At 48.2% G+C, this 21,915-nt stretch overlaps 1 protein-coding gene across 2 annotated transcripts in view; it reads left to right on the plus strand.

Annotated features, from left to right (window-relative positions):
- The first annotated feature begins 5,248 nt into the window (after positions 1 to 5,248).
- Positions 5,249 to 21,915, plus strand: part of ATP2C2 (ATPase secretory pathway Ca2+ transporting 2) — a 28,031-nt gene continuing 11,364 nt past the window's right edge. For both annotated transcript variants that reach the window (XM_075509979.1, XM_075509978.1), the window contains exons 1-12: positions 5,249 to 5,347; positions 12,219 to 12,329; positions 13,682 to 13,798; positions 15,623 to 15,712; positions 15,795 to 15,830; positions 15,923 to 15,984; positions 17,179 to 17,287; positions 17,369 to 17,518; positions 17,611 to 17,679; positions 18,549 to 18,624; positions 18,870 to 18,936; positions 20,181 to 20,305. In XM_075509979.1, the coding sequence (XP_075366094.1) occupies positions 5,249 to 5,347; positions 12,219 to 12,329; positions 13,682 to 13,798; positions 15,623 to 15,712; positions 15,795 to 15,830; positions 15,923 to 15,984; positions 17,179 to 17,287; positions 17,369 to 17,518; positions 17,611 to 17,679; positions 18,549 to 18,624; positions 18,870 to 18,936; positions 20,181 to 20,305 (1,111 nt within the window). The remainder of the gene's footprint in view (positions 5,348 to 12,218; positions 12,330 to 13,681; positions 13,799 to 15,622; positions 15,713 to 15,794; positions 15,831 to 15,922; positions 15,985 to 17,178; positions 17,288 to 17,368; positions 17,519 to 17,610; positions 17,680 to 18,548; positions 18,625 to 18,869; positions 18,937 to 20,180; positions 20,306 to 21,915) is intronic.

Here is a 21,915-nt window from a genome sequence, read left to right on the forward strand (position 1 = left end):
AGTGACCAGTGTATTTTTCAACTGTGCCTAGTTTCGGTTGTGTGTTCTTGACATACGCTTGGCTTCGAATTATGAAAAAAAAGGACAAATCTTTTAAATCTTAGTTGTTGGGACAGCTCAGAAAACATAGGCAACAGGGAGACAAAAGTCATTTTGTCCACTGGAAGGGAGGTGGCAGATGCCCAAAACACATCTACCACCAGTGTTCCCTTTCAGAGGGGCCACCTTTGTGGGTCAGACGCTCACTCATTTCTTGGCGCCTTCCTTTGTATTGCCCAAGAGGAGCTGGTGGACAGTACTGTAAAGAGGATAGTGATGGTGATCCAAGTAGAAGGTGACCCTTTTATTTGACCAGGCATTTTCCTTGTTGATTCAGAGCTGCCAGATGGGTTTCACCTGCCAGCTCAGGCAGTTTGCTCTGCACAAGCAGCTGCTCAGACAGCTTTGCAGGAGGCCAAGTCTTGCTCCAAGGGTGGAAAAGTAAACCAAGTCAGAAGCAAGCATTGGGCTGGTACCCACCACAGGATACCAGAGCTGAAAGAGGAGCCTGGCGCTGCGAGGTTGGGCTGCTGAGCCCTGCGTTTCCAGGAGCAGGCAAGACTTCACCATCCCACCAGCTCCACCCACGCCAGTCTTGCTCTACCTGCTTGTCGGGAGTGGTGGGCAGGAGTCCTTCTGCATGGCTTCCCTTCTGCCTTGAAACCATAACAGAGGAGTCACAGAGAGAGAAACTGCCTGTAATTTAGCCAAGGAGGGAACAGCAGTGGGTTTCATTGCTTTGGAAAGGTTTTCTGTGGGTTTTGAGAAGACGCCAGCTAGCACTAGGCGTCAGGGAAGCTCTTCAGTCTGGCAGTGAGGTCATCCTTGGGATCACTTGAACTTCTCATGGCAATGGTCCTATGGCCTGTTTGGATGGAGAGATTACGGGATGTGTGTACACAACTCATACCTCCTGCTGTGAAGTGTGAGGTGGACTGAGTACCTTGGCTTTCAAGAGAAGGATCTATTTGGTGAACACCACAAAATTATGTTTTGATTTCCACTTGTTTCCATGCTAATGCAAGCAAATATAGTTTCTGTTGATGTAGCTGGCTAACGGTCTTTGTGGAAAAAACGTTGTGTGACCTAAGGCATCATCTGCAGATGACACTGAAGTGCTGTTGGTGCATCTATGAACCCAACAGCTGGAATCAACAGAAGGACAAACATTATAATAGATCTTCAAGAAGTCAGGGGTCTGCATTAAAACCGCAGCGTGCATCTCTACGTCAGCAATCTGCAGAAGTTGTAAATATGAGAATAATAAAAAAAACTTGCTGTAATTTTGACATGCCTAGTTCAGAGTTCCATTAAGCTTTATGGTGCAGAAGTGTTTTTGTTACCTTCAGGAAGCTGTCCCATAGTTTCCTGAGCAGTGAAGAAGCCTACGAGGCTGAGACAATCCATAGAAGAGTCTTTGGAGACTGACAGTTTCCCTTTGCCCACTATATAGCAGGGATTTGTTCGTACAGGGGGTTGTTTATTTCTCCCACCTCACACTGTCTACACAGGCTAGATGCTGCTCTGGAGGTGGTGTCAGGTGAGCATCGATTGCCTGTCTATGGCAAAAGGATTTATAGCATCATTTAGCATCCTTCGAAGATAAATGAAAAAGACACCTTTTGCTGGTAAGTCTACAGAGGTAAGTCCTATTTCTTCTCATTGTTTTCTCCTTCTTGTTACCTTTCTATGTAGACAAAGTAGCAAGAACCACAGGAGAAGCTGTGCAAAACAAAAAAGACCTTTTGACAGTTTCCAAGACGGAGATGTGGATGGCGGGGCTCAGTTCACCCGGCCTGAGCCGCCCCACCAGATGAGTCTCCCAGTTTCAGCAGCAGAGGCTGTGCAAACAGAAACCAGGAGATTGTTAATGAAATTCCCCCTTCCTTCCCAGTGACACACCTAGGGACAGACCTAAGGATTTTACCCAGCCTTTATCAGTAGCATTGACACCACAGAAAGGAACCGTGGCCCAAAACTTTGTTCTTTGCTTTTATAACCGGGAGCAGCAACCGTTCTGCCCAGGGGCCTGGGAAAAAGCCAGCCTGAAAGCAGAGTATTTGGATTTTTGGGTAGCAGCAAACTCAGTAAATTCTACCCATGCACCAGAGGTTTTTTCCCTCAAGGTGGCACAAGAGGAACAAAAGTGAGACAAGCCCTGGTTACGGCGAGGGAAGCAGGTCAAGGAGGTGTGAGTTTTGAACTGAAGGCAGCCCCCTGCCCTCACAGCGGCAACCTCTTGGGCTCACATGATCTCAGATTACAGCTGCTTTGCTGTATGTGTCTTCATAACAGATATTTCCTATTTTTTTTTAAAAAAAAAAGGTTTCCCAAATAACCTACTTAGAACTGGAGTCTGACCCTGAGCTTTATTATCCAATTAAACAGGAAATACTATAAAGGTACTGTAAATGGGCTGTGTGTTATGTTTTTATAGTGTGAAAATTATGTCTTCTACCAGAATGAAGAAATACAACTTGTATTAGTGTTGTTTTCTTTACATTATAGTCTTCATTCAGTTTATTCCCAGCATTTTCTGAGCCGTGAGATAGCAAAATACATGAATTTTCCATTGGATTTCCTAACAGGCAGAAATCTAAAGCAGCAAGAAAATGAAACTTCAGTCCCTTCAGCAATTTTGCAGAATGTATGGCGAATAGTCAGCATAGTCAGCAACAGCTACATTTTCTTTCCGCATTTATTCAGTTTCATTGGTGCTAAAATGTAATTTTATGTTACAGAACTGAATGAACATATGACAGATGACAGACAGGGCCATGGTCCTGAGCCCCAAAAATACTATTTCTCCCGAGCTGCAGGTCTGCTGGCTAATATTATGGTGCGTTATTATGCTCATCAACTCTTATTTCTCCTTTTCTATGTCCTGTTAGTCTCAGTACTTTTGTCGTACCCCTCTCTGTCTCACTCCCCCCCAGCCGAGGCTGGGAGAGGAGGAAGGTGACTGCAACGCCGGAGCACAGCGGGTGCCTCCAGGGCAAGCCGGGATGTGGCGTCTTGGCCCGTGCCCGCATTGCATTGATTCTGGATTTTGTTCTTCCCTGGCCTGTGTACATAGCACCGAGCTACATGCGTTTCCACAAGCAGCAGCAGCTTTTTGCCAAGAGGAGGAAGTTAAGCAAGGAAACCGTCAGCGAGAGCCTGTTGCTCAATTAGCCGTTTTGTCAGCAGCTCTTGGCCCACGAGAGCCGCGCTCGGGGCCGCACAGTCCACGTCCGCATTGCACGCAGCAAAGCCCCAGAAGGACGCCCGGGCTCTTCGCGGGCGGCAGCTCCCCTTGCCGTAAGCCAGTTGCGTGGATGATGGGTGAGGTTTCGGGATGAGAAAAGCAAGAACAAAACCAAGGAAATCTTTGTTTCCTACCTGCCTGGAGAGGGGGAAGATGCTTTTCACCACTTTTCTATCAGAGACACGAGGAACGACTCAATATGATCCCAAGGCTATGACTACTACAAACACACTCAGATGAACAGAAGAAAGTATTTCCTTGCCAGGCAGTGCCTGCTTTGCCTTATCAGGACCGCGGCAGAGCCAGCTGGCTGTGCTCCAGATCCTTACAAAAGCTACAGAAGGAGGGGACCAGTTCGAAAGCATGTGTGAGCTCAGAGATGTTTTGCCACCTAATTCCCATACATTTCAATAAGGTCTAAATCTCTGTATACCTCTGGGGCCTGGGCTGCCTTCGAGCCCTGGCTAAGCACCTTACCTAAACCCTGGGCAGGGCCTGGATGTGAGCTGCCTGAAAATCAGTGCCCAGCATTATCCCTGGACGTTTTCCCGTGGGAAGGAGGGCTGTTGCAGCGATGCAGGAACTTCATTCATCTGCCTGACGCATCCAGTTCAGGTCATTAAGAAAGCATTTCTCAACCGGCAGCCAGGAGAGTTAGGAAGCCCCAGCTGTGTCTTACGAGAGCCCGACTATTTGCAGGCTGTTTCCCAATCGCTTCCCTTTCCCCTTGCTCTTTGGAAAGAAGCCCTCGCGCCAGACCGCTTCAGTGGGACACAGCTTGGGACAACGTGTGTTATCTGTAGCTTCTAGCAGCATCATGCTGGTGGGGTGTCCCCCAGCTTTTGCTACAGCTGGTGGGACCTGGGAGATGCAGGTAGGCAACACCGAAATGCTCCCTGGGAAAACACCAGTTTGATGGAAGTTGGCCAGGTTTTGGGTACTGTCGCACAGGTGAGAGTCTGGGGTTTTGGCCCCGTCGTGGTCCTGGTGTCACCACCTCCACTGCCCCAGAGGTAGGAAGGTGGCACCTGGATGTCCTAGGAGAAAATTATTCTCCTGCAGAAAATTGCACATATGTTTTCCTCTGACTGGGAATGACATTTATTCCCTCAGTGCAGCTTTTACTGTCAAAGGAGGAGCTTAATCTCATAGTTTACACCTTAGAGACAATTTAAGCCTAAGTGAATCCTGTCATGATGGCTGGGGGAGGATGTAGGTGTCCTGCTGCAAACCAGAGCATGATGCTCCCTGACAGGCAGCTATAAATCTTCAGAAAGGGTGTAACTGGTTACCTTCAGCCATACGTTGAGATCCACCATGAAAGCGCTCCTCTCTACCGAATGAAAGACTGTGTTTTTTTTAATGAATGAGCATCACAAATTCACACATCACGCATTTATGCCCTCTCTGTGATGTAAATACTTATAAATACCAGCGTTATGCTGACTGGAGCGTTTCTCAAGGAGGATTTCCCCAGCCTGGAAGTTTACAAACAGGCTTGGCAGTGTGTGTAACCTGTCTTGCCTCTGCACGCCGCGGCCTCGGCAAAACAACCTCCCTATCTGCCCGCCTGAGATGTGGCACCCGCCAACGCTTCTCCCGCAATAATTTCTCAGAGGGCGGAGGAAAACAGAGAGCTGCAAGACCTCAACCTGCTCTTCAGGTGCCGGCCGTGCACGCACGCAGGGCCACCTCACTCCTCACTCAGCCACGGTCTTAAACACGGACGGGCTAGCCCTGCCAGGGTTTTACGGGCGAAGCACCCTGCGTCGCTGCTCGAAGGGTGCGCAGCCTCCCTCCGGCACCCGTGGCCAAAGGCGTGACTTGGCGGCAGGTAAACCCTGCCTCTCCCTCCTGTAACCATAGCCCCGCGCTCGCAGGGGAATTCGAGCCAGCGCTGCCGGCAGCGGGTGGCACCGGCCCGGCGGCCCCCAGGGCGCTTCCCGCCGCTGCGCAGCGAAGATGGTAGAAGGAGCTTTCGCCAAACTCTTCCAGAAAAGGTCGTTTTTCCGCTTTGCGCAGAAATATCAGCCCCTTGGAAGCGGCGAGCTGGAAGAGGAGGTGAGGATTGCCTGTGCCTCTTGCCTGGACCTGCTGAAATAGTTTGTGCAATTGGGGTTAAATTTGTCTATTTTGTCTGCTTTGTCCCACCGGTAACTTGATATTGCTGCCGCTGTGCTCTCCTCTCTCTGCCTCGCGTCATTCCCTGTACAACAGGGGACAAGATTAACGATGTTTACCAGGCAGCGGGGTGAGATGGGGATACTTGTTTCTATGCGATAATCCCAGGACGTATAGCTCAGGCCAAAGTCCTGGCCAGGAACATTGTTCTCTGCATTGAGGAGGTTCAAAATTAACAAAACTCCTAGCAGAGCGACTGCCGTCAGGTCCGTGGGCGCCGTGTGACGCTTTCGGGAGTGCTTGCACAGAATGCAAACGCTGTCTCAGCAGAAGGGTAAAGGAAGAGCGAGGGTAACCCTGTCCCCGGGTACCCCCTGCCACCGGTGCCGGGCGCGGGTGGATGGGCTGCGACCCCTCGTCTCTCTGTTCCCTTGCTGCAGTCATTACTGCTAACAAATGGCCGAGAAGAGCTTTAGCTCAGACCTGCGGAGTCCACTCTGAAATAACGCTTTCTTTGCTTGAAAAATGCTGATGTATGAACACTGATTTTTTTCCCTCCTCCCTTCACTACCTCTTCTCGGTGCAGAGGGACCAAAGCGTGGCCAGTGGTGCCTTAGGTGTCACATTTGCTGTTCTCCTTGTTTTTTCACCACAAAACCTTCAGGTCTGGGATTATTTTATTGTCACGTTTGCTCAGCACAGGGATTTCCATTGCTCAAGCCCCATTTTTTTCTCCCACACGACAGATCGGTTGGGTGCCCTCCCATATAAACCCGCTTTGTCTAATTCCTTCAGCGTGCAGGCTTAGCCCTTAGTCCTGTCCCAATAAGCACCATCCACACACTTTTGAGATATTTGTGTTCTCTTCCGTGGCTGCCTGACTGAGGTCTTTTCTCAGATGTTATTTCAGCTAATCCTCTGCTCTCTTCCGAGTCTTGTCCTTCCAGTATGGGGGTTGGTCAGTGCTACAGGGAGAAGAAAATAAGACATTGAGCAGTGCGTTGTGCGATGCTGCTCTGCACTGGTTAAACATAGCTCAAAATCCCGGGAAAGGCACATCTTGTTGAGGTTACAGAAGGTGTCCGTAACCTTGCTTTGATGGGAAGCTGCGATTTCTGATCGTACATAGGCAGGAGGCCACCGGCAATTAGTCTGGCTTGTTCTTTGGCAGTACTATTTCTGTTGCGTCAAAATAAATAACGATACATATTTATTTCCAAATACAAACCCTTCTTGAATTTTAGCTCTAGTCTGTGAAGAGTGTGATACATTTATAAGAGGACAGGGAAATGACCCGCGTTTTGGCTGCAGCCCTAGGAAGTGGGCAGCGATGCAAAATGAGAACAGGAACTTGATAAATCAAGAAGGTATTCTCAGGGTATGGTTTAGGCTGGTAAATGACTCACATTTCCTTTAAGGATGGTATTTTGCTTCTTTATTTGAAAACAGAGCACTTTCAATCTTATAGATCTTAAGCGTTTTGGTCAAAGGGTTGTCCTGGGCCTTCAAGATGTGAGTCCGGGTGATCTGACGGGACTCAAGCGAGGATAAATACACAAACTGTGGGTTGTGAAGGAAAAGCCCCAGCGCTGGTAGCTGCGAGGTGACGGCCAGCTCACAGGCTCCAGGGATGGTGTTACCTGGAGAGGGCAGAACAGTTAACTTTCACATCAAAGCACAAGCACAGCCTGTGTCTAGACTCTGCCGTATACGGTTTCCACTCTTTTTCTACAGTGCCCCATTCAGAATCACAGGGAATTTTTGTGGTGCCGATTTACGGTTTATGAGAACCATGTGTTTCCTGCAGGAATCTGAAGAACATCCGAAGATTTTTCGCCTGAGCGTCCAAGTGTGCGTGTGTGTCTGTGTGTCTGCGCACGTGCACGAGCGCAGGCACGGTACCTCTGTGTGTATGTGTGTTTGAAAGTGAAAACCCCTGTGCGCTGGGTGGGTCACGTCTCCTTTTCCCTTTGGCCACGTACCAGGGTCACCCCCGCGGCACCCAGTGCACCCAATGGATACACTCAAGGGCAGCTCTCCCAGGGGGCTGCAGCCCTCCCCTCCCAATAGTTTTTAAGCGGGTGAGATGGGTGGGTTTGGTAACACCGTCCAGGGCAATCTGTCCGTCTCCACACTGTGGGGTGGCCTCCATTTCCACACACGGCGCTGCTGGGACTGGCGATGCTCAGCCCCGGTCCCGCGGGAACCACAGGCAGGTGACAGCGGGAGGGAGGCATACATGCAGGCACAGGCCTCCCTCTGCCTCTGTCATCCCAAAATAACCGAATCCCAGGGCAAGATGGAAACACCTTTAAGGTCTCGGAGAGCATCAGGATGGGAGAAGCGTTCATCATGGAGATCTGCTGCCAGCCCACCAGGGACCTGCTGTGATTTAGGGGCTTTTTCTCTTGTTAGCTTTCGAAAGAGCTGGCTCCTACCCCAGGCATGTCTGGGTAGCAGACTTTAGTGCATTAAGATTTTCAGAGTTTCTTCGGAGCTGCTAGGACTTTTCCTTTGTAATTGCTCCATTTCTTCTCACCAAAACCCCATTTGATCCTTTCCCAACACTTGATCCATTCAAGATTCAGTAGCCATGACACCGAGTACGGGTATTTCCCAGCCCTGTCCTACGTTCAGGGCTAAATTACTATTCCAGTTTGGGTCGAGGCTTTTTTCCATTTCAGGTTTCACACCAAGAAACATTTATCTCCTGGAGACTTTCACAAGCTCCCTATCCTCCTGGATATGCAGAGCATCCTTATCGGAATAGTTTTATCATCATGCAGGTACCTATTTTCTTATTTGCCCTCAAAATAAACACTAAATAGTGCAGCTTTCCTTCCAGGCCATGGGATTGCCTCCGCACGGCAGCGACACAGACTTCACTTCCACACACGTGTGGTTTTGCCCCTTTAGAGATGTCAAGCCCAATTCCTCGCTTCTGAAAAGCTTCCAGCAGGCAAGGAGTTAACTCCTCCCTCTCTCCAGCTCCCACAGGTTTTAGGGCTCAGGGCTGCAGCACGTCCCTCCCAGGAGACCTTAGATATGAAGTTACCTTAAACTCTTGGGTTTGGGGATTTTTTTGGGGCGTGGGTGGGACTGGTTTGGGTGGGTGAAAAGGCTCCTCAACCGGGATTGCTGTTGGCTGTGGAGCTGCAGTGATGGGGTTTTCCTGCAGGAATGGCAATGCCATCTTTCAGCTCGCGGGGCTTTGCTTTTGATTAAAGGGAGCTGGGAGATCTTTTTTTTTTAATTAAGAAACAAAAAAGCAGCCAGGTTTGAGCAGGAGCAAGAGAGCAGTGGGGGTGAGGGGAGGGGGACGTGCAGCTGGGAGCAATGAGCCCAGGGTTTGGGCACTGCCCACCCAGCCTCAGTCAGCCCTCCCATACCCCTGGGGACGACTTAAAAAGCCAGGGAATAGTTTTAAAGCAGCTTTTCTGGAAAACCCTTGGCTTTTTGAACAATCGAAGTGTCTACTTGGAGGCTTATATCTGCAAGCAGGGAGACCATAGGCTTTATTTCAAGTAGAAAGTCTGCAATTCTGCGCTGGACGTGCGAGGGGGGGGATGAGAAACTGTGCAAGAGGAGCCGAACCCAGAGCGGTGGGTGGGAAATGGCTGGGGCTGGGACAACGAAGGCCGGCGAGGCAGCCTCGCGCTGGGTTTGCTCTGGCTTGGTTTCTGCGTGCTGCCTGCACCCCTGAAACGCAAGTCCTCCGCCTGCCACGCGCGCCAAAAAAAGTGATGCAAAGGGCTTTTGAGGGAATGGTTTGATTTATTTCTTTTAGTAAGGATGAAGAATATACAAGAAGAGGGTTTCTGCTTAATGTTTTAAAGGGCTTCTTGGTAGAGTAAATAACCCAGCCCGCTTTTGACCAGATTACAATATATTAGCCGGTCCAAAGTAATCGAAGACAGGGGGGAAAAAAAAATATGCAAAACCTCAGTGAAGGCAGAGGTGGGGGGGAAATCCCGAGAACAGATCTTTTGGGCTGTTTGCCAGAGTATACAGAAAGGGCTAGGTACTCTGCAGAAAGCCCCACGCTCTCTTCCTTCCCGCATGGGCTGCTCGGCGGGACAATGGATGGATTGTTTCGGGGCGAGGGATGCGGAGGCAGCGGCGCAGGTACTGGCAGTGCCAGGTGTGCTGCGGGGTGGGCTGGGGCAGGCTGCTGCGTGGCTCCCAGCCAGGACCAGCTGCTCTTTACAGCCTCCGGTATCTCCTGATCTTGCAAAGCAATAGAAAAACTAATAATTTTTTTTTTTTTTTTTTTACTTCTTCCTGCCCTGGTGTATGCACTCTTGTGCTTGAGTTATGCCTAAAGGATAAAGGTTAAAACTGTAAATGGATAATGTTGATAGCCCACATCTGTTTTACAATGTAAATAGAACAGAAAGTAAGGCGCAAGGAGAGGTTAGTTCATGAAGAGGTTTGCTCAGGGCACTGCCTGGTGCCTGACAGACATGGGGTGGGATGTGTTTAGGGGCACAGGGGCTCTGCACCGGCAGCGGTTTGCAGGGGAGGAGGCGATGGGGCTCCGCTGATGCATTTCCAACCTGTGCATCGCTGGAGCTGTTCGTCTCGTAGGAAAAGCTCTGCCACGTTCGTCCAGGGGAAATCGCTTACAGGCGTAAGCTAATCAATGCAAATTAACGCATCCCAATAAAGCTGTTCATTTTATAACAGCCCCGGGTGTAAGGAGCATGGAGCTGCCAGCGTATCTATTGATCGGCAGCCAGCGCTGCCTGCGTACGGCTTGGGCACATCCATACCCCGTGAGCTTTTGTCATTCATTTCCTCCACACCTTTTCAAAGGTAAATATTAGTGATAGAGCTGGGCCCTGGCTTCCGCCACTGGCCTGGGGGACTGTAGGCATGTTACCCTCGTGCCCAGGTCTCTTCCCACCCTTCAGCTCCTTTAATTAAAATTTAAACTCCTCCGAGGCAAAACTGTACCTTGATACCTGCATGTGCCATCGGCAGCACAGAGGAGCCTGTAGAAACCACGTTAATCAAATCGTCACAGTAATGAACGTAAGGTATGTTTCTATAGGTGACAGCCCTGTATTTTCTTCCCAGCAAGTCCTTCCATCTCCTTAGATGCATGGGTGGCTTTTGGTCTTGCGGTGTCTGGGAGTCAATGTAGTTACGGGGAACTGATGAATTTGTACAAGCAGGACACACAAGCAGGAATAAATTGTCGGTTTTAAACACAGAAGGACTTTTTTGGTCACTTCTAGGGATGTCTGTTAAGGAAATATTGAAATAAGAGCGATGCCCAGCGCTAGTACACCTCAAAACAGTGGAGAAACATTGCAGCTTCTTTGGGCAAAGGGCGGTCGCCAGCGTGAGTGATGCATGGAAGCAGGAAAATCTTTGGAAATCTTGGGCAAATTGCTGGGGTTTTGGGAAGGCAGGTTGTTCCTGGGGCAAAATGGCTTCTAAATGAGCATTGCATAGACCAAGGGATCACAGGAAACTCTTCTGCATTTCCACCGGGAGCAGGTCAGGGCCGGTATCTCATGTGTTAGCGGCCGTACTGTGGGTCAGTAAAGAGTCATAAAAAGGGGGCTGCAATGTATGGAAGTGGCAAAAGCCTTTTAAAGGAGCAGGGCTTAGAGATGCTCCTATCTCATCTGCTACGAGCTCTCCAGAAGCCACAAGACAGAACCAATTCTGTGTACCGGCATGAGCGAACAGCCAAAGAGATTTTCTGCATTTATCTGGGGCGTTAGATTGCAAAACACTGGGTGTTCCTAGAAACGTCCTGAATATTCATAGAAGGGCTAATTCTCCAAATACCACTGCGGGCACCTCTGAAGTCCTCCAAACCCTTGCTCAGGTGCTGATGAGCCGGACCTGAACGTTTCCCCCAGCAAACACCCCCGGGTGCTGGCAGCAGGGAGCCGGTGCCGAATTCCTCCCGCCCTGCCCAGCCTTGGCTGGCCGCAGGGCTGAGCTCTGCCGGGGGCTGAGCACCACGCTCTCTCGGGATCCCTCTCTTAACGAACACACGCTCTTGTGCTTTACGAATGAAAGCAAATGGGAATGGATTTTCCTGTCCCTTGGGAAGGGTGAGATTTCTCCCTCTCTGTACTTACCCTGCAATAGCAGTCACACCGCCTCCGTCGTGTGCCTGGCTGAGATTTCAGGGGATGCTGCTGCTCTGGAAAGAGCGTTTTGGAAAAGGAGACAGGGGATCCCGAAAGAGAAGAGAGGTCGGGGTGCTGGGAGCTCGGAGCAATCCTCGGGCTGCCTGGATGGGGCAGGAAGCGTTTGTCCTGCTCGGAGGCATTTGCAGAGCCAGGGGTGGAGGAAAACGGCCGTGGAGATGGGAAAGGAGACTTTTTCTTTCTCCCACTGGCTCAGAGATTTTTCTAGCTCACATTTTCTGTTCATTTATTATGTCTTTAAAAAGGGAAAAGGTTTTTTCCTTGCTCTGAGCATTAAGCGTGCAGTGGGCTGTGAGACACTGGCATGGAAAAATGCTCATCTCAGGCAGGATACCTGCAAACAGCAGAGCCCGGCACGCTTTTCTGACCACGGCGGTGGCTTGTCTTTTTGGTGATCCAGCTCCTGATAGCCTTTCTTTCCACTACAAGAACGTGCACCTGCCTTTGAGGCTGTAATAAAGATAAATCAGTGACCGTTATAAAGTGCTGTGATTTAGGAAGTGTTTTAGCTAACTGTGAAGTCACTTGGTTGGCAAGGTGAGGGAAGGGAATGGGATTAAGGGAAGAAGCGAAGAGATGCTGAAGTGCTTTTATGAACTGTGCTCTTGCCTAACGATTGCTTTATCTCATTTACTCAGAGCCATGAGGAGTGTGAGCTGAAAATAATTGAGCAGGAGAAGGAGGTGGCAGTTCTACCCCCGAAAGATGCATGTAAATGCCATAAAGAAGACTTGGCAAAAGCTTTAAACGTAAGGGTTTGTAGAGGTCTTTGTGAATATAGCAACGCAGTCTGTGTAATCTGACTCTGGGAAGAGACCGAGCAGCAAAATTGGTCTTTGGTTTCCTGGTTTCCTTTGGTTTCCAGGTCTTTCTTGGACTGCCCAATGCCTCTGCCTTTACGTGGGACGAATCCTCATGTTGGCCGTTCGAGGCTCAGAGTTGGGCACTTGTGCTTCACTTTGTCCTGGGGAAGGATTTCACTGAAGCGAGTGGCTCTGTGAGCTGCAGGCGGAAGAGTTCAGTTCTCCAGCCTGGAAGACGAAGCGCTCGCAGTGCTCTGCCAGGGCTGGCGGAGGAGCCCCAGGCGCAGGCTGCAGAGCTCACCCGCTCGGATTATCTGCAGCTCCTTGGAAAACCTTGGGCAAATGCACACTTTTATTTTTTTTCCCGTTTTTCCCTGCTTTTTCCCCTGCTTTTCATAGCAGGTTTCATTTCGGAGGCAAAGCTCACCATGTTTATTGTCCTAGATGACTTCCCAAAGGCTTTCTGACAGCTTGAATTGTTAGATATAAATTCACCTCGCCATCCCTACCCCAGGCAAACAGCAAGGCTGTAGCCATCACCTGGTTCAGCTTGGGCTGAGACCCGTTTGCTCACCCGGCGTGGGGACATCACCCCGGCAGGAGCGGCCACTCTGCCCCGGCCCACGCAGCCGCGGCCGGGACGTAGCCAGAGGGATGGAGGGACGCTGCGGTGACGCCGGTTACTCCGTCTGCGCTGGAGTTTGCCCTTGGGAAAAGAAACAATCTGATGTTGTAACTCACGCTTAACCCCGTGTACGAAAAATAGATGGAAACTTGGAAAGGCTGAGAGTCCCCACGACCAGGGAAAGCTAGAATGCTTAGCAATATTTTGGTGTCTGACCTTGCTATTTTTCTAAATCCAGGCAAAACAGATCTTATTCCTTTTCCATTTGTTCGCTTTGAATTTTTTCAGGGTATTTTTATTTTTATTTTTTCTTTAAATGTACAGCGAAACCAGAAATCAATTCTTTCCTTTACTATTTTAGAGGTCTAATTTGTCATCTATTATATAGTTTCTCACTTGTGGAAAGACTTTTTTTTTAATTATTTTGTGCTTACTTTATGGGTTTCTGTGATGGTTGATGGTAAAGTTTTATAGTTTAACAAAAATAAATGCCTAAACAGAAAAACAGTGGATAGCTTTATTTTTTGGGGGGAGGACTGAACCATGAACATCTTGCCCAGTCTACTTACAGGTTTTTAACATAACATTGCCTTAAGAAGTTTTCTATAACTATTCTACAATATGTAATGTTTGGTTTGATTTTTTTTTTTTTTTTTTTTATATTTCCCTCTAGGTTGACTTACAAACTGGACTCTCTGAGTTTTCTGTGCTACAGCGCAGGTTAAAACATGGCTGGAACGAATTTTCAGTAGAGAATACAGAGCCAATATGGAAGAAATATCTAGACCAGGTAAAGATTTTCTATACAGATTCTCATTCCTGGCAAGAAAACCTGGCTGGGTTGGCCTGAGTATGTCTCTACATTGAAATATTCAGGATTTCTGCTTCCACGGACTCAGCCTTAGAACAGGCTGTGCCCTGGATATAGAAACTGTCTCTTCCCCCAGGACAGCCATTGTGAGATTCAGATGCAGGGCCATTTAATGTGCAGATAACATCTTAAAATAAAAATAAACCTTTTCATCTCCGCGCAGCCCACAAATCCAAAGCCATAGATCAGTGACCTGATTTCTGGAGCATATTTATTCCCTTTAAGGCAAGTGATAAAATCATGAAAGGTTTGAGGAAAACCAGTGGCAGCTGAAAGCCACTCTGATTTCTGTTACCCCAGTAAAGGAAAGCCCTAAACCTCCAGCAAAAGCAGAGGCAGTTGTAGAGCTCAGGTGAGCGTTAGTGTCTCTATTAGCAATACATCAGTAACGGATACATTAAGGCACGGTGCCACGCACAGTGAAGATCCACGATTTCAAACCAGCTGCCCTCAAAAAGCCAGGCAGAAGGTGGTATTTGCTATCTGGTTTTTCCCCAGCTGAGTTACCCTTGAGTTTTGCTTTTATGAACTGGTTCTCATCAGTATTTAATGCATCTTCCACCCCTCTTTTAGAGCTTTTAACCAAACAAGGGTCTTTTTTTTTGTTTCTTTTCAAGCAGCAATTTGACTGATTTTCTTCTTGCTTAGCTGGATCGTGAAGATTTGAGTTGCTTTGAAAGACTTTAATTTTATTTCATGGATTATCCCTTTTTTCCTATGTGATCAACACTCTTTAAGCACTTTGTAATCATCACCAAGTCTCTTCAAGGATTCTTTTATTCTTCATAAAAAAGCGAGGTGGTGCTTTTTTTCTGCTCATCCTTAACAAGCTGTTTCTCCTACGGGGACACCAAACGAACTCTTTATGCATCTCTGATCCTTCACAACCTGTTGGTCTCTCTGGAAGAGCTGCTTGGGGTCCCACACCATTCACACCTCTGCACTCGAGCGTCGTCCCTCAGCAGACGCTTGACGTGGCTTCTTCCAGCTGCTATTTTTCTAAAGCATCCCCTTCAGCCCAGTCTTTCTAAAGAGAAACGAAGGGACTTTCACCTTTGGCTTCAGCAAGGAATAAATTGAAACCTTGGCTTTCCTACCGTGCATCGCCACACATCTGTTACCCAAAACGGGCAGTCTTCTCTTTGCCTGACTTAATTCCTTTACATCAATTCCCACATTAGCTGAACGGAGCTGTAACTTTCTCAGGTAGGAGAAAGGTCCTTAAAATCTGTGTTTAAAAGTGAAAAAAGTGAGGATCTGACTCCCGCAGCCCTGGGTCCAGCACAGCGTTAGGCAGATTAATTGAAGAAAAAAAAGAAAAAGAATAAAAAAGAAAGAGGATTTCTGGTTTCAAATTCTAAAAAGACAATAAAGTTTTTGTTTGTACCTATCGTGCCTCCGAGGAGCTTTTAGAGTCAGTCCTGCGCTGTATGTCTGCAAAGGCGAGCTTTGCCTGCGCAAGAAGGGAAAAGAAAGGAAACTCCTGTCCTTTGGTGTGAGCCTCTGCCTTGTCCTGCTGGTCCCTGACGCCGTCTGTCCCCTCTGCGGGTGCAGGACGCGGCCCCAGCCCAGCCTCAGGTGCTGCACCCTCTCTGCCCGGGCAGAGCGATGCTGCTGTCATGAGCAAGGAGGGTCTCTGCAGCAAACCCACGTCTAATCCTTCCCGAAGAGGTCTGAGGCCAGCTCAGCTTCGGCAGTGCCATATTTAACTTTATATTGCAATTTGTTTCTTTTTTTTTTCAGTTTAAAAATCCCCTCATTCTCTTGTTGCTGGCTTCCGCTTTAGTAAGCGTCATCACGAAGGAATACGAGGACGCCGCGAGCATCGCCATGGTAGGTGGTACCTCTCCTGCAGCCCAACCCTTCGCGCTCTGAAGCTGGTGTGCCCGCGCCTGTAATGCCTCTTTGTTCGCAGGCGGTGCTCATCGTGGTCACCGTGGCCTTCATCCAGGTACGTCAGCCGGAGCTCAGCGCTGCGGCTGGGGCTGTCATGAGCAAGCCCGCTCGTGTAACTTGGCTTTCTTCTCCTTTCTCGTTTAAAAGGAATATCGCTCGGAAAAATCTCTGGAAGAACTTAACAAGCTGGTGCCTCCTGAGTGCAACTGGTGAGGCATGCCTGGTTCGATGGGTTTTAGCAGGGTTTGGGGTACGAGGGCAGAACCGACCGGTGAAGACAATTACTTCGGGTTGTCACGCACGTAATGAGAACCCGGTGTCTGGAAGGGTGGCACCGTGTGTGGGTGCAGCTGTCAGGCACGGTGAAAGGGGATGAAATAACTCTGATTTTTAAAGTAGATACCCAGCGGAATCGAATAAATACTGAGAGACAGGAGGGTCCCAGAAATGTCCCGCTCCACACCCCCCATAAGGGTCCCTGCAGCCCCTTGCGTGCCACTGACTCCCCGTGCAGGAAAAACCTCACCTGCATATTTTTTTGGCTTTAGGATAGTTTTTCCCCCAGAAGATCGGCACAAACCAGCTTATGAGCGGAGGTGCACGTGGGCTGGGGTTCCTCGCCCACGCCTGGCGGTCGCTGTACGTGCGTGCCGGGCACGGGCATGGGCACGGGCACGCCAGGCGTTTCGGTGCAGACCGGCCACACACGAGCACAGTCACGCCATTGCCCATGGACCAGTTGTAGGCTGTATCAGATACCGCTTCCCTGGCTGCTTTGATGTTGGTATCAGTGCTTCGGATTACAGGAAACGCTTTTCCTATTTATGTCTTTGCAAAGCAGTTTTGTCACGGCCAACATTAAATAGGGTGTGAGGCTCAGAGAAACCTTGCACTGCAAAAGCAGCGTGGGGTTTTATTCTGGTCCAAAGTTCAGCCAGGTTTGGATCTCACAAGCGCCGCTGTTTGTTCTTTATGTATTTATGATATGACACCATAAGCTTCTAACTATTTGAAAGGCTGTACTTTTAATACAATAGTGAAATGCCAGCTTTAAAAGGCTTCTTTTTAGGTTAAAGAATCTACATTTCATTATTTAAAGCATGAGCCACAGGAAAGCACACCATCTTGTCACTCCTGTCTACTGTATAAGTACTGTTTAAGTCACGTATTGCTGAAATGCAAGTCTTCCATAACCTGCCCATCTGTTTATGAATTAAAACTGAGCCCAAACTGAACATAATCATCTCTCCTCATCGTTACGAAGGTTTTATCTTCTTATTTACTTTGGAAGCTCTTTGGGGCAGGGCTCTTGCTTTCTTGCCAGTCACATTCCCAAGCCTGCAGAAGGAATAAAAACTTCACAGCCTGGTTTCCTTTCTTCTTTTTCCATTTGTCTAATGTAGCCTAAGGGAAGGAAAACTGCAGCATCTTCTAGCGCGAGAGCTTGTGCCTGGAGATATCATATACCTGTCTGTCGGCGACAGGGTTCCTGCAGACCTCAGGCTGATAGAGGTAAATACAGCTACATGTACAAGAGCCGGGTCTGGAAATTTCTTGTCTTTAACAGTGCCAGAAATGTGCCTTTTTAATTAGGTTACAGATCTGCTGGTGGATGAATCCAGTTTTACCGGAGAAGCTGAGCCTTGCAACAAGACTGACAGTGTCTTACTGGAAGCCGGAGACATAACCACGCTGAGCAACGTCGTTTTCATGGGGACCCTGGTGCGATACGGGAAGGGAAAAGTGAGTCCTGTCAGCCTCGATCTTTTCCTTGACATTAGTTACGGAATCTCTAATTTTTCTCATCTCCCCCTCTCTTTTTTCCTTCTTTTCAGGGCGTAGTTATTGGGACGGGTGAAAATTCACAGTTTGGAGAGGTGTTCAAAATGATGCAAGCTGAAGAGGTAAAGAAGTCTCTGTGTCTCTCTGGAAATGGTGGATGTTCTGGATGAAAGTTTGTGAGGAGGAGCAGTTCCAAGAGTTAATGCACTGAGCTCGTTTCTGTTTCTGCTACAGAACTGAGGGACACCAAAGTGCTGTATCTGAGTGTGTGACTGAGGGACACCAAAGTGCTGTATCCAAACAAGGTTATAAGCAGGATTTAGGCTTCTAAATCCAGACTTGTGATGCTCAGCTTGCGTCTAACTTGGTAGTCACCCTAACATCATGGTTTCTTCTTCCTACCACCCCCCCTTTCCACTATGTATATGAAATTTGACTTCTAAACCTGCCAAAATTCCACGGGCCAGAGCTCTGAGCTAACGCAGATGAGGGCCTAGAACCTAGTTAACTCTTGATCCATTAATGCAAGAAATCAGGGCAAGGCCGAAGCAGACACTTCTGGGTGACGTGTGTGCAAAGCCTCTGGGACAGGGATGGCAGTCCAGACTTTTTATCCCTGTCCCAGAGGCTTTGCACATACATTATCCAGTCCTGGCCTCAATCGCTAAGGTCCTTTTCTGATTTAGCCCTTAGTCTTTCTCTAGTTTGGCTCCCCAGCTATAATTGAATATAATTCTTCTTTTTCTCCCACTTTTGGCCTGTCTGGAGTGCATTGAGGCAGAGACTCGCTCCCTGCGGGACGGTCTGTGCCCAGCAGACCCCAGTGGGGGTTTGGGGTAGGTAAGCACTGGGGTATATCTCTAGGTAGGTAAGCTCTAGGGAGCACAGTAACGATAACCAGGACTGTGTGGGTCAGTCGTTCTGGGCTGAGTGTCATCTTCTTACCTTACATAACAAGCAAAGAAAACCAGCTATACTCTAATGTTTCCAGACGCCCAAAACACCGCTCCAGAAAAGCATGGACAGATTGGGGAAGCAACTCACTCTTTTCTCCTTCGGCATAATCGGTGAGTCGGACACGATGCTCATGCTTGCATGGTCAGCTCTGAAAGCCCTCTGTGCTCCAGGGCCACTTTTTTCAAAAGTACTTGTTGATGTGGGTTACCTGGACGTTGGGGGTTCAAGCAGAGTCACCTTGGAAGGAGAGATAGGGGGGCCTCATTGCATACTCAGTTCCCCAACCACAGCTAAAGCAGGTTAGAGATTTATAAATTCATTGAAGTTTTTTAATCGGATGGCTTTCTCCCACCAGGTTTAATAATGCTTATTGGCTGGTTACAAGGGAAGCATCTCCTCAGCATGTTCACGATTGGAGTTAGGTGAGGACTGGAGAGCACCTTTCTCTTTGATTTCTAATGAACCATGTCCCAGGGAATTCCCTGTTCAAAACAATGGACATTGCACAAAAGAGAGCTTGAGTAAGACCCTTCTTAAATACATATTGATCTTGCACTGGTGAAATTAATGTGAGCTTTACAACAGAGTTTAGTAGGAAAAAAAAAAGTTTGAGGGTTTATTTAATTCTGGAAAGCAGTATTTTTAAAAACTTCACTGGTTTTTCCACCTCATCCTGCTGTGAATATCCTTTCCGGTCTGTGCTATGAATTTAGTGGGAGTGTAGCAACAGCAAATATTAGTCTTTGCTGTTCTTACTGGATTTACGTCTAAAGATAGGAATGTGCATTTCATGCGGCATAAAAAGCATGCACAACCTCTTAATCAAGCATAATAAACCACGTGTTTTTAGTAGTACCCATAAAACCTGTTGTTTGGTGTTCTCATGACTCTAAAATCAAGCCTTAAAAAAAAAAAAAAAGTTTTCTATGGAAATAAAAACAAAACCACAGATGAGGGGGCAACAGAGAAGCCGAACTGGCTCAGTGCCCACCTTCCTGTCTCCTGAGGGGATGTGGTGGCAAAGAAAAGTGGTTAAGCCTCAGTTTTGGAGAGCAGCCTATTGTTTCTAAAGCCCTCCTTAGCTACTTCTTGCACATACCTAGAAGTGTTCAGAGTTACCCAAGGAATAACTAAGGGACAGATACAGACTCTGTCCAGATTTTCTAGCATGTCAGGTGTTGCAGGTTTTGATGTTGCTCCAATTCAGTGTGTGCAGCACGGGGAGATGATTCTGTCCTGCCATTGCTTGTACCCACATGGAAGAGAGGAGATGAGGGGCTGCGTGTGGCCAGGAGACAGTAGCTAACGTGTGAGCCACGGTGCCAAGGAATATTCAACTTCCATCCTCAGAAAGTTAAATAAATGAAATGAAATCCAACCCCTAAATCCCTGCTTAGCCAGAAATTAATGCTCTTTGGCAATGTAAAGAAGGAAAGTAATTGCTCTGGCAAAATCATCCAGAAAAAGGTTGAAGGGTTGGATAAATATCCTGCTTTCGTATTTACAGTCTGCCAGGAGTCCCGGTGGTTAGCACTGCACGCTGCCATTCAGATATGCACGTATAAGCAGGAAAACTCACCCCATAGAAATGTCCCTTTGGCCTGTTTTGGTCAGTACGTGTAGTTTGACCCCTGCGTTGAAGCTGTTTTCTCTCCGCTGTCCCCAGCCTGGCGGTGGCTGCCATCCCAGAGGGCCTTCCCATCGTGGTCACTGTAACGCTGGTGCTGGGCATTCTCCGGATGGCCAAGAAAAGGGTGATTGTGAAGAAGCTGCCCATAGTAGAAACCTTAGGTAAGGCTGCAAATGGGCCACACGGCTTGGTCATCTGCCAGGCTTCGAAATCTGAACTGAATAGCAACAGGCTGGGCAAGCGAGCCTTGGTCTAATGAAAAAAAATAAATTTGGAATATGCTTACTGGGACAAAGCAACCCACTCAGACTTAAATACATTTTCTACCCTGTGTGTCTCACCCTTTTCCCTTATTTTAGTGATATTAACACAGGCAGGTGCTAGGAATGGTGCAACCCAACCCATGGCACTGACCGGTGGGGAGCAGAGCCCCTCTGTAGACATGCATGCCCTGCTCGGGTTTGAAAGGCTTGGTTTCTCCTCCCTCCCCATTCTGTGGGATCATCCTGCAGGTCCAGCCTGTCCACTTCTCCAGTATCTGGCTAAAAAAATCTTCCAGCCCCTCAAGTCGAGCTTAGTGGCATAAACAAAACTATTTGGCCTGCCGCAGCCTGTGCAGCCATCTCCCTGATATCCAAAGAGTCATGGAAAACAGGGACAGAGAGGACCTCGAGAAGACATCCAGCCCATCCTCACAGCTGCAGGGCAGAACGAACTGCAATGAAATTATTCTCCCTTATCTTCAAATTGTCCTTTATTCCTAGGTCTTTGTATTCCAGGCTTTGCTGCTCTGACCTTGGTCAGTATGGCAGTTATATGAAGGAGAAGACATGTTGTGTATTTAGTACCACTCATTAAAAAGTACACTAAATGCCGAGCCTGGCCCGTGCAGTCACAAATATCTGCTGCACAGCCCAATCCTTCAGCTAAAATCTGCCTTCCTTGGAAATGGGGCTATTGTTTGAACTGTCCTTGTTTGTTCTGCAGTTAAGGAATCTTATCACCCTTATTTTATTGTATCTGCCCTGACCCAGGACATCTGAAACGGCCTTATCGCATGAAGAATTTCGTTCTGGTAGGGCTGTGCCCAAATAGGTGTAACTGCCAGATGCCCGGCTGCTCTGCAAGAGAGTCTAAGCACGGCAAAAACTGTACTCTCCCACACATTGTTGTGCCATGTCTGTTAAACTTCTGAAAAGGAGAAAAACAACCCTTCTTCTTTATCTGATTCTTTAATTGCCACTAACTAAAAATGAAATATTGGAGGTGATAGCTTTGCTCTGTGCTAATCTTTCAAAACGGCAATTAATTTAATGGCAGCCCAGTCTGCTTGACTCTCTCCAGGCTTTTCCCTGGTGGTCATCACGCTCCTGGGTTCTGTGCCTAAGCAGCGTGGCCATCTCCAGAGCCAGGGAAGATATTCAGACTTAGAAGGGAGATGGAGTCTGATTCTTCTTTGCATTAAAGTCATTTTTTTTCCCTTCTTAGGAGTGGAAACTAGCCTGAACGTGGTGACTCTGCTAATTCACTCCTTTGCTGTATTGTGGTGTAAACGGGCCCTGGAAGAAATGTGCTTTACTGAAGCAGGATTGTCACAGAGCAGAGCACGAGTGGGGCAGCTCCTGCTCTTAGCTGTGGATTTTTAAGTCTTTTTTGTAGCAGTCTTTAACACGTCTACCCTCACAATGCCTTGGTGAGGCAGGGAAGGGCTGTTATTCCTGATTTAGAGAAGCAAGGGTTAAACGTCCCATCTGAGGAAGCATGTGGCAGG

This window comes from Mycteria americana, chromosome 8 (genome assembly GCF_035582795.1).
Source record: "Mycteria americana isolate JAX WOST 10 ecotype Jacksonville Zoo and Gardens chromosome 8, USCA_MyAme_1.0, whole genome shotgun sequence".
Lineage (NCBI taxonomy): Eukaryota > Metazoa > Chordata > Aves > Ciconiiformes > Ciconiidae > Mycteria > Mycteria americana.